This window comes from Notothenia coriiceps, unplaced genomic scaffold (genome assembly GCF_000735185.1).
Source record: "Notothenia coriiceps isolate Sejong01 unplaced genomic scaffold, NC01 NC01_scaffold00024637, whole genome shotgun sequence".
Taxonomy (NCBI): Eukaryota; Metazoa; Chordata; class Actinopteri; order Perciformes; family Nototheniidae; genus Notothenia; species Notothenia coriiceps.
In genome coordinates, this window is record NW_011357338.1 from 126,047 (window position 1) to 142,919 (window position 16,873).

A 16,873-nucleotide genomic window follows, 5' to 3' on the forward strand; every position below is an offset into this window, starting at 1 on the left:
CCCTGGAACCTCCAAGCGCCAGTTTATATTAGCATAACCGTGGGGCCCATCCACTCACTACAGGATTAGTTCAGCTCTCCTCCCACTGTCTGATGGCTCTTTATCCAGATGGATACAGCCTGTTAGAGGTCTAAACCACACCATTGCCACTAAAGTCATTATCATTCACCACGAGAAGGAATCAGCTCACTGAGGGTCTGCTGTTTAGGGTAAGATTGACATCTCATTTGGGATGGTTGAAGAGAAAAGACAGGGAACACCCCTTCAGACTAAGATGGAGTGGCCAACAAATACCCAATCAATCTTCCCTTTATGCTTGACTATTTAATATTAAATAATCAATTTTAAATGTTGTTTAGAACACTGTATTTATGTAGGATGTGGATTATTCTGAAGGATGCTTCATTTGTCAGTGGAGCGATTTATTGTTCTTCACAGAGAAATGTTGCTTGGTGAAATGTTTTTTACACTTTTTCAACTTAGTGCCCACATTTAGAATCTTTGCTCTATGGTATCTCATCCTTCTGGAGATTATATTCTTTGCTCAGTACAAGAACTTTTCTTGTTTTTCACCAGAATGAGATTTGTTGCACGTTGAAGCTTGAAATTGAAATTAAGCTTGAAAATGAACCATGTGATTTTTGAAACGTTAGTGGCGCCATACCCAGACAGATGTACCTGACAAGATGTGTTTGTCTGCTGTCCTGGATAGTTCCACGAAACCATGAGCATCAACACTGTGGCGTAAGCGACGTATGCTATGATGTGAAGGATTCAGTTAAAAAGCATGCATTCAGTAGAGTCTCTTTGTAGCCTCACTGTCTGGCTTCAGCACCCAGCAGAGAAAACACAACCTAACAGAAGCTCTCTTCCCAGTTACACTGAATAGTAGTAAACGTAATGTACTGGACTTTTAACCACATACCAACCGATAATGCCTTTGAATACATAGCATTAATAACGTTGAGATAAAAATGAAATGATGATGTATAATGAAATGTATTGTACTGCTGGTTTTCTTTGAAATAAATCATGTGAAATGAATACCTTTCATCATGCACATTTTCAGAAAAAGAAGAAACAAATAAAGGTGCAACAAAGACAGCTACAGCTACTCAAAAAATCCGCATAGCATTATGCATACCAGCTGTAGACATGTATTGGTAAAACTTTGAACAAAAATGTTATTCAGAATAAAGGATTAAGAAAGGTTAATTGTGAGATGAAGAAGATAACCTCAAAGGTACATTTGAACACAGAAAATAGTGCTTGGTTAATAATGTAATGGATTTATTCGATGCAGATGAAGTGTACTGTACCTTTATTTTGTTAAATGTCGGAGTTACAATATATAATGACAAAAAGTGTCCTTTCTTTGATTCTCATAATATACTATAATAACTAAATGTAACATTTCGGTAAGAGGGTTTCCTCATCTTCTGCTTTGTTTTTTGGTCTGTATACACTTTTTAGCCTCCTGCCTTGCCATAACGTTTTTCTCCTACTTTTGCTTACACTGTTTTCTTTTCTCTTTCTATGTTCTATGTCACCCTCTCTTCCACCACCTACACTGCACTCTTCTCTCTTCTTTTCTTCTCTCTCTCCTTCTTTCTCTCTCCCTGCCCCCCCCCTCTCTCTCTCTCTCTCTCTCTCTCTCTGTCCCTCTCTCTCTCACACTCTGACTTTGCTGTCTGCCTCAGCTGTTCTCAGTTGCACTGTGTGCCTTGTGCTGTGGGGACAGGGCAGAGCTGCGCTGAGTGGAGCTGAACTAGTGCTAAGTAGAGAGAAAGGGAGATAGAAAATCAGAGTGGAAGGGGGAGAGAGAAAGTCAGTGCAGATTGTTCTTACCAAGCAGACTGGATTAACAGCTGAAACAAACTGGACCTGTTTTTCTCTCTTCAGCTAAAGGTAGAGACTCTGCGACAGCGTGGATGGCTGTTTAGACAGAGCCGCATGCTGGTTAGGTACCAGGACAGAAAACTATGGCATTCGTACCCGGACCCTCTCACTCGTCTTCCTTATATCTTATACAGTGATGATCTCTTCTTTGTGCTTACTTTGGTTGAGTTTACCTTGGACTTGCAGTGACATTGACCCATAACCCCCAACTCTGCTTTGCAGGTCTTGCCTCCCCAGGAGTTGGACTCTAATTTTTGGCTTTTGACCCCTGGAACAAGAAAGGGTTTTTCATTTGGCAGGGGACGAAACCTGCTGCGCACCAGTCTGGACAGACCCACCAGCAGTTTTTCATAAACGCTGGACAACAGGGATATTTCTTCTACTGCTCAGATATAAGCCTGATCGCACTGGAGGTCTGAACTTAAAGGACCTTACTTGTGTCTATTGCCCCAGGACCATGGGCTCTCTCTGGGGCAGCATTGTGCTGCTGTGTGGGGTGTTTTTGCTCAGGGCGGATGGCAGCGCAGCCCAACAGACCAAGACCAACGTCCCCCGTCTTAAACTCTCCTATAAAGGTGAGTTCCTTGCATTTGTGTTTTCTGTCATAGAAGGAAAATATCCTAATTATTATGTCTGAATTGGAGCCTTTGTCATAATGGTCTGCCCTTTGATTAAGTAGATGTATATTCCCAAACCAAAAGTGGTGTGCCGATGAAGTGACTAAAGAAGAAGAAGTCTAAAGAAGTTGTTGTAACTGTGAGATCCTGGATTTCCCTGGGACACAGAGAGATATTCTTCACTGACTATCTGTAAAAATACCAGCAATGCAAACTGCCTTGACATAAGTAGATTCTTTACAAGGCTTATCAAGTATTATGGCTTATGGTCGTGTAACAGAAACTAATGTGTAACTCTGTTTTTTTTTTTTTGTTAGTCATGGAATTACAGTCTGGATTTGAACATGAAAGCTGTTTAAGATTGTCTAAATCTGCATGTTGCAAATGCAGGTTCCTATTTGTTGTTAAATCAGAAATGCTGATTAGTCTTCCAAGTATAGTATTTATGTTCCATTACATTCAGTTTAAAAAGCAAAACTGTGTTGTTTTATTGCAAGCCTTATTGCAGTCTTGTAAAAATCATAATTGGTTCAGTAAATCAATCAGCTGGGTATAATAAAAAGGAATGAATGCAGAATAATTCACTAATTATTGTGCCAAGAAGAGATATTAGAAGAGAGTATAGGAAACTGATTTTATTTTTATTTCATTGCCTCATGTATCTCTTTATTTATGTTACTCTTTTTTATTTTTGATCAACTGCTCTTGTCAGTTTTGCAATGAAAGTGGTGCCAGACTTGGACTCCCTGGCAGTTTAGCGTCATTTATCCCTCTCTGCCTTTCTTTTTTTCCTGGATGTCATTTTTCCGCTCTGTTCCTTCCTGCATGGTAATTATACTCAGGATGAATGGTGCAGGTCTGTTTCAGCAGATGGCTTTGCCAAAGAGAAATATTTCTCGCTCAGCACTGGGAGATCCATAATTATACACACGAGCATGCGCACGCACACAGAAACACACATAAATACATGGCCATCTGTAGTTAGCTAATGATACCTGTGAGTGTATCAGTCATTTAAAACAACATGCTGTCAGTTTGGTGAAACACGCCCATGCAGTGATATCTCTGTTAGGAGCCAGGCCTTCAGGTAGCAGCCTGGCCAACTTTGGTTATTTGGCTGCCATCTCCAAAATTCAATATTTCCATTAATCTCATTCCCTTTTTGCCAGGTAGAGACAATATTTGGCACCATATGTCTGAATGAGGAGTTATAGCCAGAGGATAGCGGGCAGGTCGAATTTTCATGCCTGGAACGTGGTTGAAATATTATTCAAATTAGACTGTAGAATAGTATCAAACACTACCCATTGTAGGTCCCATTAGGCTGGTGACATGGGATTATTGCATTATGAATCATTGATATCACTGTATACATTATTTATTACCCCTGTGATGGATGAAGCCTATTCAGATTTACACATAGAGTGGAAGAAATCATATTCACTGAGGTAAATTGCAGAGCAGTAACGAGACAGCCTAGTGAGGAACATCAGTGACACATGGGACTGAGGTGAAGGAACTCTGACCCCTACAGGTCACGGGGAATACTGGAAAAATCTAAGTGTGTCCAAATGATTGCGTGAAGACATCCACACACTTGCACATGTTTTTTACTCAACTGAGGACTTAACTCATATGAACACAGCAGGGAAGTGTTTACCTCAGAAGCGTGAACCTGAGCGTCAGCCGGCTCCCCCTAAATATGAGCCCCTCTAAAACAGTTAGGCTCCCAGAAGCTTTCATACCAACTTCCTTGTCCATCCACTACACACAAGCACACACAAACACACACACACACACACATCACAAAAACCCCAGGAGATCTTTGAAAGCGAGGGTTGAGGGGCAGAAGGGCAGAAGGGCAGTTGAGTAGGGGGATAGATCAGAAAGGTACCCCATGGCTACCTAAACACAAGCTTAGGTCCAACTGTGTCAACAACTAAGTGACTGGGTGATGATGAGACATTGGGAGGCTTTGGATTTACAGTGACCCACAGAAGCATACATTGAGTTATTTCACTGTCATAGTTTGACATTGTTATTGAATTCATTCCCGCCCCCAGGCTAATCAGTGGACCCCTTTGGGAGAAAACAACCTTTGGGAGTTTATGGGCCACAAAAAAGTGGAGCACATGTTTAATGCTGTCCAGGGAAGGGAAGATGTGGCACTTTAGTTTTATAGGATGTGTGTGTACTGCCAAAAGTACTCAGTCTCTTTCCTTCTCTTTGACCTGTCCACCCCCTTCTTGAGTAGCGCCAACAGCTTACACACACACACATGCACGCACACACACACACACACACACACACACACACACACACACACACACACACACACGTAGGGGATAATGCACAACCGCAGTACTTTTAAACACCAAGTAGTAAAGAACGTGCTAAGTCCAGCTGTTTTTGTGTTATATTCGTGTTATTCTTCTTTCATTCTGATGCAAATTGACATTTAATCAGAGTTGGAGAATGGAGAAGTTCTCTTAAAGACCCTTAATCCGTAAGCACGTTAAGAATCCTCAGAGCGGAGTTGGGTTTCTCGGAGTGTGTAGTATAAACTCTGAATGGCCCTGAATGGCCATGGGAAGGTCCCAATACACTCAGAGTGCTGGATGTCTGGGGGATTTCTTGTTTCTTCGTTCTCAATAGTCTGTTCCCCTCCAACTTGAGGCATGTTTGTTTGGCAGTGTTCAGTTTTTGTTTGATTTGTTTCACCAGGGGCTCTAAGAGTAATTTGTGTAATAATTTGACTTAGTCATCAGCTGTACCAGCTGCAAAGTGAGATACTCTCAAGAATGAATTCACTTTGTTGTAAAATGTCTGCTTACATCATCTCCTGTGCCCAGGGCTATTGGCAGACAAATAGGATAAAGGTCAAGTAGGGCTGAGCAATATGGTTTAAATCAATTTGCCGTTGTCAAAAATAATATTTTCGAATGTTAATATATAACATGATGGGAATGAAGTCAAAAATCTGGTTTAGTTGATGACACTAAAATGCAGTGATTATTTCACATACAATACACTGTTTAACCAAAATGTCAGCAACTACTCTTTTTTTAATTTAAACTAGAATTAGCGTGGGATTCCTTATTTTGACTACAGGACTTATACTCATTGAACACCTTAAACCTCAAATGGTCAATGTTAAAGATCGGCCAGCAATATGTGGAGATGAAGTTCAGGAGGTGTTTGCCTGCATTTCTGCTTGACACTGAACAAATTACTTGACTGATGAAGCTTAGTGGTGTTTCCCCCCAGGCGTGGATGAATCAGTCACAGTATACACTTTAAGTGACGCAGTGTGTTTTGTCAATGTGCAATCATACACTCAGCCATGTGAAGGATGAACGTCAGTGAGGCTGCTGAACCAGGGCCAAACTTCTGCATTCTCATATGCAGTGCGGCCAAACGTGGGTTATTGTTAGGATGTGTTTCTGTTTTTTCGTAGGAAGCACTTAGATAACATCTCTGTGCCCTCCAGTCGAGAAAGAGAAAGAGAGAGAGAGAGAGACGGAGTGGATGTAGGGTAAAAGAGTTTATTTTTATCAGTCTCACATGGGACTGTTGATTCTTTGCATCCATTCCATCTGCCTCACTCTTTCTCTCACTTTCCATTTTTCCCTCTCACTCTTCAGCTTTCTCTGTCTTTCACACACACATTTGTCGTAACAGAATATAGTAGTGGTGAGAGAGATAGAGGGAGGGGGAAATAAAACAAGTGGAGGGACGAAATGGACGTGAAACAGAAAGTATAGTCATCAAACAGCTGGTAAAAAGAGACATTTGCAGGACGTGACAGGCCTACCTCAATGGTTACAGGGTTAAAGAGAAATGTGTAAAATACGGCAAGGAAGCAGCTGACACCTGTTACAGGCCACACATTTGTCTATCCACCTGTCTTTATGGCTCTTTCTTTGTCTCTTCATGCCTGTTTGTCTGTATCTCTGTTAATAACGCAAAGCATGCTCTACAGTATTTTGTGTTACAGTACAAACTATTATTTACAAAGCTTGCAGTGTATCAAATCTGCTTTGAAGAAATTGCTCGGTTTAAAAATGCAGGATGAAATGGAGTAACACTTGTGCTATATAGATGCACAGTTTGACAACCTATTGTATATTTTTCCGGAGGGCACACCAGTTCAGACGTGTATAGGCTACTGCTCTGGCGTGACTTGGGAACATCCTGTTTCTTTCCAATAACACACATCATAGCATGTTCCATAAATACACACAAAGATAAACACACAATAGACACAGAGTATCTGCCTCTGGATGAATAGCTTTTAATAACTTAGCAGTAGTCTCTGTTGAATGGTCTGGTCTGTTGCCATGGACACTATTTCCATAGACAATTTTCCCAAACCAGAGTGTGTGTACGTTTGTGTGTGTGTGTGGTGGGTGGATGTGGTTTGAAGAGAAGTGAAGTGCTATCATCACGTCTGTGCAGTTTCCCTATGGCTCTTTGACACCTTGATGTTTATAAAAACAAGTATTAGTCTGTGGGCAATTATTAATATCCTTTACAGAAACAGATTATATAATCTACAAATTACACAGACGTGCAGGTCATACATATTTCCTACTTCTAGATAGCTTGTATGATAAGATAAGATAAGACTTTATTTATCCCGAAGGAAATTGTTGTGCCAGAGTAACACACATACTGTACAATAAACACAGCAGCACAACATCAAAACTGTACACTCAAAGTGCAGTAAAAAGAGCAAATAAACATGTGGAGTTTTTTTTTATTCTCCCACACAAACGCAGCACCGGTGCAGGGGATAGAGGGTCACAGATAGCAGGCTGGTGCTATTGTGCCATCAGTGAAGGCCTTACATTGGATCCAGTAATGATTGATCACCAAGGTAACAGCAGGAAAATAAATCTGGGACACAGCTTTATAGTAGGCCAAGCAATACTTTTACTGCAACTTCTTTATGACTTTGAGCTTCTTTCCCTTCTTAATATTATATTATGTACAACCCAATAGTCCCAAATTCATTAAATATGACATAAACATTCCCCCAATAAAATACGAATAATCTACTTTAACTCTGTAATTTGCAGCCAGTTAAATAAACATACAGGATATGAGTTGGTTTAAATGTCTGTATATAAATTGTGCAATGCATACTGGAATACAACAGTATGACTTGCATTGCTACTGTATGTCTTGAACAGCTTTTGGGTTTGGAACAAATCATTGTAAGTATCTAAGTATCATGCATTTAGATCTTATTTTAAATCTTTGTGGAATTATTAAGTCATGTTAAGATGACCACTTCCCTGGGTCACAGCACCATGCGCTTACGAGACTAAATCTGTCTCCATTAGCGATGAGGCACAGGAAACCAACTAAATAACCAAAACAATGACAATGAAGACCCAATGTCAACCCATTGTATATCACCATCCTGTGTGTACAGTATTGTGCATTTTTGGGCACAAGGCACTTACATGCGTGTTCATGCATTTTTGTCAGTGACAAAAGGATTGTATTTGGAGCAGTGCTGGAGCCAAAGTGTTTCAATAAGACAAGGAAGTTTGTTACCAGAGCCAAGAGGTTCTCTATTTTCCTTTGTCTCCCACAGCTGGTTTCCTTAACATTTAACATATTTCCCTTTTCAAACTCAACGTATCACCCTTTTTTTACACTTCCTGTTATTTGCTATTATTTCCAGAATACAGGCTCTATAAAAAGTATTTGCATAACTCTAAAGCCTATTAATTTTAAGCAACTGAAAAGCCTTATAATTTATAAAGTGTTCATTAAGAAAAGAAGAAGAAATAGATGTTGTTCTTAAATTAGGAACAAAGGAACATAAAGAACAAACACTTTATTTTCACGTCTGTTAAAAATGTCAGATGGTGCTGGTGATGTACTTTATTATAATGTATTTGAATTAAACACACCGTGGTAATTGAATTCACACAGCAGGTTGAAACTCAAATCAGCTGTCTGTTTCATTACTTTATATGCATGATATACATGGTAATAAGATGGTGATCTGCATGACGGATATAAGGATCAATTTGACCTGGACAGACGTGAACTCTATAAACATACTGAGCATTTGTTTAAGATATTTACCCATGATGCTTTATGAGGATCATTTTATAATGGGCACATGATTAATAGTACAAATATCGGCTCCCTTATTTACTTATTGTATTCTACAATACACTGAGTGGCCCACAGCTGGATATCAAATTTGTTAAACACACATTTAGATTTTCAAACTTTCTCAGATTAAAGCGGCCAAGTTATGTTTATCCCATGTTTTGAATTCATCTTAAAATGAGAGTTTATGAATGAATAAAAGCAGTGTGAAGCCCCCTCTTCTTTTCTCTTAGACCAGCTCTTTTGCCAGCTTGTGTCTTCTCACTCTCTCGGGTTCTGACACACTTCAGAGAGTGGGCATTCTTCTTGCTAAAACATTAATGAACGTTTTTGTTATTTACTCCCAGAGAAAGAGAAAGAGAGCACCAAATGAACCAGTTCTCCTCTGTTCCATAACTCTCTACCCTTTTGTGTGGGGGATCAATGGGAGGTCAGAATTTGTGGGTGAGAACAAAGTGTGAGAAGGAGAGAGCATGAATGTGTTTGTGTGTATGCACAAGATACAAAAAAGGAGTTTGAAATGACATAGTCATAATGCCACTTTTAAAGGTCATTATGGATATTCTAAATGTCTGTTTTTGTCAAGTTTTGCCTTCCACTGTGAAAACAAATGCTCTTGGCAGGCGATAGCATCACACTGCAAAGCGTAAGCATTTATCCATAGCAAAATATTTCCACAGCAGACGCAGTTTGAAGTAATCCTGCAGTTTGTACTATGGAATATAAGCAGAGTCATGGTATTAAATATTCCTCCCATAATTTCTGTGTGTGTACCCAAGTTCTGCTTGGCTGCTTTGGTCAATGTCACTTATGCATACAGACAGTTTGATGATTGGCTTCCAGGGTTGGCATTTCCTTTCTTGGCCGTGTTGTACTTTTTCTATTCCTGAGACCATTTTGTTAATGGAATGGAAGCTACAACTTTTATCAAAAGGATAAAAACACATAAGAAACTCTAAAGGAGGCTCTGAAGAGGACCAGTCTATCTGGGATATAGCCAAACCAACCCACTGTAAAAAAAAATGCACTTATTCAGTTTACCCTCATGGAATAAAGCAGTGAACTGTCAGCGTATGTGGAACATTACAACAGAGCAGGCAGACTGGTGAATGGAGAGGTGAACCTGTGGTCACAGAGTGGTTGGAAATGTTGAAAGCTTTCTAAAACCAGGGCTGTGTCCTTCAGACTTTTTGGAAAAGTAATATAAATATTGAAATAAACACTGACTTGATGGATTTATTCAGGTTTTATGCTGCCCACTGTTAATGTGATTTTCACAAAGTGATTATCATATTATGCTGATCATCACTTTTCTTTCCATATTCTCTGCAGACATGCTGGAGTCTAACAACCTTGTGACGTTTGAAGGCCTTGCCAACAGCTCGTCTTACCACACCTTCCTGTTGGACGAGGAGAAAGGAAGGCTTGTGGTTGGAGCCAAAGACCACATCTTCTCCTTTAACCTCCTGAACATAAGCAGAGACTACACACAGGTAAAGCCATTGTTTGGTTTTCAGTGAGTCTGTCTGGTGGCTTCATCCTTTCACACATGTATTATGTCTTCACGTTTATTTGCATTTCTGACCAACGTAATTAATGCTTTGAGGGTGCATCCAAAGTGCCAGCCTGGAGCTCAGGTGTCTCGGGACTTTGTTTTCTGTTTCTACTGAAAAAAGAACCTCATTAATATTTCAGACAAGGGCTGTCGCACACGATCACACGCTGTGCCAGGCATGTTAGCTGCTCTCTGCACACCTGGATAAATAATGGAATAAACTGAAACAAAGTGGATAACAAATCGCATTGTGACCCCTTAGACCCTCACATGTACACATGCGTGCACACAAGCAGAAGCTGTATCACTCTTTTAAATTGATTCAAGGAGGGGGATGATTCTTCTCTAACATGCAGAGGAACTATGTTTGTGTTGCAGATCCCTTGGCCAGCTTCTTCCACCAGAAGAGATGAATGCAAGTGGGCAGGAAAAGATCTCTCGGTAAGAGCTAAAAACATCCATCTTGCAAGTGGGTGCCAGCCTTTTGCCCCTTCACTCCCACAGATGTTTTGAAAATGTCTTTGTTCTCTTGTGCTAGGAAAGAAGTGCAACTCTGCAGGTCTCAAAACAATCCTCACTTGTAGTTGCACAGGGATTACATAGGGATATGTTCTCCATTATATATGGCATTTTAATCATAAACAATACGAGATATGTCTTTATCTTTCAGCTTGTTTATTCCAGTTTGTTGACATATCCAATCTGTCACATGGACAACACACCGCCTCCTATAGCTTGCTTTAGGTCTTATCTCAGAGCCAAGATTGAGACCATAATTTGACCTTAATCACTTATCAAGCCTCTGGGCACTCTATTTAATAGAGTGGGTCAGGCCTGGGAAACTGCTGTGATTTCTGCCAAACCTGTAGGGTATAACATTAATGCAGGAATATTATATTCATAAGCATTATTGTTCACATGTTATTGTCTAAATCTAAAATGTACTTATAAAATTCTACGATCATACAATCCATTCCTTTTAGATATTTTCAGACTAACCTCTGGGAGCACATCAAAACTGGACCGAGGTTTGCTTGTCTTGCTTCGAAAATGTACATTTGAATTAGACAAACTTGAGTCCCCTTATCAAAGTACATTATTATTGATGGCATGCCTAAAAAGTTTTGTCCTGAAACTATTGCTGGGGCCTACAGTAAGTTGAGAATAAGGATATCTGTTGAGGATAAGAACATTTTAATAAATATGATGAGCTTCTAGTTTTGAGGATCTGAGAACTGAAAGTTGTTTTGGCATTAAGATCAAGGATCCTTTTAGACTCCTTACCTCACTCAACCCTACATGACAAGCCAATCATCACATCTTCCTGTAAGTCGCAGATTCCATCTTGTGTGGTGTGTTGGATCTCTGTGTAAACAGTAAAACACTGAGAGGTTTTGTCTGCTTCCTTCAAGCTGTGTTAGGAATTGTATCTTCAAAAGAGCCTAAGGCAATAGGCTGAATTTAAAATCATAGCAATGCGGTCTGTGCCTCAGTTTGCTGCCTGGGCATTGGTCAAGCTCTCCTGCCCTTCTCCATGGCGGAGTTAAAGCACTGCAAAGTCCTTTGTGTGTTTTCTGTCAACATTGTTGCATGGGTGAGTAAGGCGCCCTGAGGGGTGGTCTTTCTGTTACAGAGTCGAAGTGGAGTGAGAATTAAAGGGAGGTGGAGAGAGATGGAGAGTGAGTGTGCTGTTGTCCCCTGGTGTACTGTAAGCAAACACTTCAGAAGATGAGGCAGAGAGAAAAGAAAAAGATGTATGGGTGTGAAAGATGTGACCAGGCACCCACAAATCAAATGAAAAGCTTCGGCTATTGCTTAGCCTGACAAAAATGCATAAAACTCAATGGCAACATGTAAATCCCTAAACAACAATTGTTAGAAGGACGAGGAAAATGTAAAATATTCATATATTGTGCTTTCAGAGGTATGACAGATATCACAGTGCAAAGAGATCATACACAGTTATTCCTTGTAAGAATGATGTTCCTCACTCAGATAAATCCTCCAACGCAAGCCTAAATAATCCAAGCAGAGACAGCTGTTTAAATGACAACAAAAGCTTATGTAAACAGAGGCTGCTTTCTGCTGATGACCCAGTAAAGCCAGATGAACTTAGTCATGCATAATTTGTGGCCCTATCCTCTTCTTTTTTCTATTGAAAATGTGATGACACATTCAGTTTTATTTGAGGTCAGGTCTGCTAGCAGCTAAGGCACGTGCTGCCTGAGCACGAGGAAAAGTGCCACATGGCAATGGAACAATGCATACAACACACACAAACACAGCTGCAGAAAATACTTGTGATAAATATTCCTAAATTCTTAAAATAATGATAGAACATATGAGACCAGTAACAAATCAAGAACATCTACGGCAAGGACACGTTGGCCTGCATTACAGTGATTTGTATACAGTAGGATTATTATGCTTGTCTAGTGTTTCAGCCTCTTTTGTTATTCTACAATCTAAATCCCTTCTGTATGAATTTCACATCAAATGATACATCTAATGTGCATAACATTTCAGAAGCAAGCAGTGCAGGATGTCACTGAGGTCAGAGAGAAAGACAATACATTACATTACATGTCATGTGTTAAACGTTTTTATCCAAAGCGACTTACACACATTAAGTACTGTGGACAATCCCCACAGGAGCAATTTGGGGTGAAGTGTCTTGCCCAGGGACACAACGACATGCTGACTGCAGTGGGAGTTGAACTTGCTATCCCCTGATTTGAAGTCCAGCACACTATCCACTAAGCCACAGCCTCCCTAGCAAAGCCTAAAGACTGTGTGTGTGTGTGTGTGTGTGTGTGTGTGTGTGTGTGTGTGTGTGTGTGTGTGTGTGTGTGTGTGTGTGTGTGTGTGTGTGTGTGTGTGTGTGTGTGTGTGTGTGTGTGTGTGTGTGGTGTGTGTGTGTGTGTGCGTGCGTGCGTGCGTGCGTGTGTGTGTGTGTGTGTGTCAAATAAAAAAACACAGTCATGGATAATAAAGCTTAGTCTTAGTCATAATATTATTTTTGAGAATTATTACTCAGCACAAAGCTAGAGTTCGTATAGGTCATTCTCTAGAGGAGAATTCAAGTAGATTACAGTAGGCTTTGCTCTCCGTTATCATTACAGATTTCTGTATTCAAGCACAGGATTGTCTGTGACATGTGCTCTGTGAGATCTGACCTGTTTACTTATCCAGCTGTTTCACCACTTTTTTGCTGACGCAAACAACAACAAGCTTTTGCACAACTGTGGCACGAAAGACTGTATCAATTGGGACATTAAAGTATTTTTTTTGCCAAAGGTTGAATATTCATCCCGCTTAATCTGTTCTCTGTCTCTTGTCCATCAGCGGGAGTGCTCAAATTTCATTAAGGTGCTGCAGCCTTTCAACCAGACCCATCTCTATGTGTGTGGGACGGGAGCCTTCCACCCTGTGTGTTCCTACCTGGAGGTTGGCAAGAAACTAGAGGTACAGGCACAGGTTACATTTTACTAAAAGCGATACTTGTGAAGGGCCATTCGTGGTTGGGTGTGAGGGCATTTTGTGATGATTTACTAAGTACTTAAATGTGGTTGCATTTCACTAAATGAAGTGGAAATGACATACAGCGTTTCATAGTCTACAGGATTTCCAATACATCACTCTAATAGGGAAACAATGTATGTGTGTTCATTTCAGTATGAACGAAGGAAATTGCTCTCTTCTCTTCCAAATGTCACTGAGTCAGACTTATAAATCTGCGTTTCCTATTCATTACTCGGCTATTTACAGACAATTAGAGGCAGGAAAGATCTCCTAGAAAAGCCATCTACTTTATATAGATCATGACCTAGTAATGTCATTTATCTGATGGTTTTCCTAGTGTCGAGGTCACCCAGCCATAGAGAGCGATGAGATTTAAAGCTTTCCTACTCAATCCCTTTTCTGTAAGGGTAAGAATTTCCTTAGATTTATAATGCGTCCATGTTTTCAACACTATGGCTATAATAGTGAAATACTTAGCAACCATGTAAACTAAAATGTAAATACCTTTCTGTGGGTCACAACACTATTTTGTTCATTTTAATACAATACTACTGTGTTCTATCAAACAGCATGTCGCAGCATTTACCCGTGTAATTTGCATCTTTAACGGGCGAAGAAAATGTGGACCACTGCATTACAACCCCTGTAACTTTATGTCTCTTTATGTCCAGGACAACGTGTTCAGACTGGATCCTCTGGTAGAAAATGGCCGTGGGAAAAGTCCCTATGATCCCAAGTTGCTCACTGCCTCTATGCTAATTGGTAAGTTCAAACCGGAAACACTGCCTTTCTTCTGTGTGTCAGAGCAAGGTCATATAAAAACGTGGGAGTACTGAAAACACCCTGTGCCTTGCTCTTTCATTTCAAAAGATATATAGGGAGTTAAGTAAACTTGAATAACAGAACAGGGCATTCCTGTTATTCATTAGAAGTGCATCTGCTCTGTAGTTTGTATTTACTCACTGGAAACCCCTCATTGGCAGGACTGTAAAGTCTATTTTAAATCTGGATATGCCTCCTTTAAGTGCTGGGCGTGCATGGCAGATGACACTTAATAGAATTTTCTTTGCACTGAATCCTCATTTTTGGCAAATAAAGCAAGAGCATGTGAGCATATGGGCATGTCTTTCCTCTTTACCCCCAATTATTGCCAGTCACATTATATTATATCAAACCGTTTAACCTAGCAGATGGCTATTTTCCAGCCCATCACCCCAATCTCCTTTCACCCTTTCTCTCTCCCCTCTCACCAGCATTATTATGTACTCCCCCTGTCTCACACCTCTCTCCTGTCCCTCCTCATGTGTCCCTCCATCCGTTCACCCTTCCCCTGTCTCCCTTCTCAGCCCTGCCTGCTGTGTTAAAGTCAATTTCACACTCCTGATGTTCATCCCGTACATCACTCTCTGTGTTCTCCCAGGACTGCATGTCTATGTGAACTGCTAATCCCCTGAACAATTGCTCCGATTTGAACACCTGCATCAGAGGGGAGAAATCACAACTGAGTGTTTTCCCATCCGCTGTTACTAAACTAACCCAATTCATTCCTCTTACTCACAGATGGAGAGCTGTATGCTGGGACATCAGCTGACTTCATGGGGCGGGACTTTGCCATCTTTCGCACTCTTGGAAAGCATCACCCAATCAGGACCGAGCAACATGATTCCCGGTGGTTAAATGGTGAGAGAGACGAAGAAAGTCACTTGTAAAGTCTTTGATTGAAAGACCTGAGATTTTCAATCAAAGACTTTTACTTGATTATGCATGCAACTATTAGTTAGTTTATGTGCTTTTTGTCAAATGTATTATCCTGAAAAAATTAAGTGGGTGTCGGTGATGCTGCTTAACTCAACAAAGGATTGCCCCTTTTGATTTCTATTTATACACAGTCTTAAACTTTTTCTTAAAATAAATACAGATAAAAACCGATATGGTATTGTCCCAGAAAAAAACCACCCTAGAGAACTCTCTTGTTTTTACTCTTGTCTCCATGTTTTCTGTGACTTCAAAACAGTTATTTATTAATTGATTATACTCGTGCTTCATTCAATGAACTGTATCTTTTTTGCATTGCTAAAGATATTGCAGCCTGTTTTCTAGGACAAGAGCATTACCGAAATGTTGTTTTCTTTCCATTGGCTGCCTGTGGAGTTTAGATAACATAACACTTTTTGTATTACTACCTGTTAAGCCCCATGCCCCCGGTACCGGGGGGAAAACGCAACATCTTGCAAGAAACAGCATCTGAGGGCTTCTTAACATTTAACAAAATATGAATGTGTCATACCCACTTAACGGGAAGAAACTCAGGGTAGCGAAGGCGAAACCAGACAACACACAACTTAGCTTTACGGGGCCAAAATGGCAAATACGTCTTACCTTTGCTGTTTTTTGATCAAAAGTTGTGTTCAATGGCATTACATCGATAACAACGCTGCTGAAGGCTTATCCAATGTCTCACTTGTGTCACTTTGAAATGATTACTGATGATGATGATTAATCCATCATAACATTTTTGTCAAAAATGGACATTTCATATATAGCTGCTATGATAGCTACTAGCAGTGGCGGACTGGCCATCGGGACGTTCGGTCGAGAGTCCCAGGCTGATTTTTAGTCCCAGTCTGCCCCTGGCTACTAGAGTGTATGAGAGCTACAACCCAGCTTCCGGTTTTGGGCATTCTGGCTATGCATCACTCTATTCACCAATGGGTAATGTTTAGATGGATTTTAGGAACTTCCCCTCGATTCTATTTGCTCTAACGGTTAAAAAGTGGTGTCAATCATCAAAATCGACCCATAGATATGGCAAATCCACCCAAATGACCCCAGAAGTGGGTTTATTTTTCTAAATCTCTCTAAAAAGGTCAAATGTCAGTTGTTTTGCATAAATCTTAATACAGGGTACTTATTATATGTTATAGTTTGGATTCCTAAAGCTTTTAGTCTACTATCCCATCATTCAAGGGTGGTTTTCACTATAAGTCATGTTTTTCTTTTGGACGGACACTATCATTTAATTTATTTTACTATGTTCAATCTGAATTTACTTTAAAATTAAAAAAATGCTATATTGATTCTGACGTTTCTACATCCAACTCACAGGTTTATCATTGCTTTGAGAAAAAAGATGATTAATTTACCC

The 16,873-nt window shown here is 40.2% G+C and overlaps 1 protein-coding gene across 1 annotated transcript in view; it reads left to right on the top strand.

Annotated features, from left to right (window-relative positions):
- Positions 1-1,723: 1,723 nt before the first annotated feature.
- sema3ab (sema domain, immunoglobulin domain (Ig), short basic domain, secreted, (semaphorin) 3Ab) overlaps positions 1,724-16,873 on the top strand; it is a 24,280-nt gene continuing 9,130 nt past the window's right edge. The window contains exons 1-6 of the mRNA XM_010782338.1: positions 1,724-2,474; positions 9,984-10,144; positions 10,585-10,647; positions 13,552-13,671; positions 14,400-14,490; positions 15,289-15,408. Of these exons, the coding sequence (XP_010780640.1) occupies positions 2,357-2,474; positions 9,984-10,144; positions 10,585-10,647; positions 13,552-13,671; positions 14,400-14,490; positions 15,289-15,408 (673 nt within the window). The 5' untranslated portion in view covers positions 1,724-2,356. The remainder of the gene's footprint in view (positions 2,475-9,983; positions 10,145-10,584; positions 10,648-13,551; positions 13,672-14,399; positions 14,491-15,288; positions 15,409-16,873) is intronic.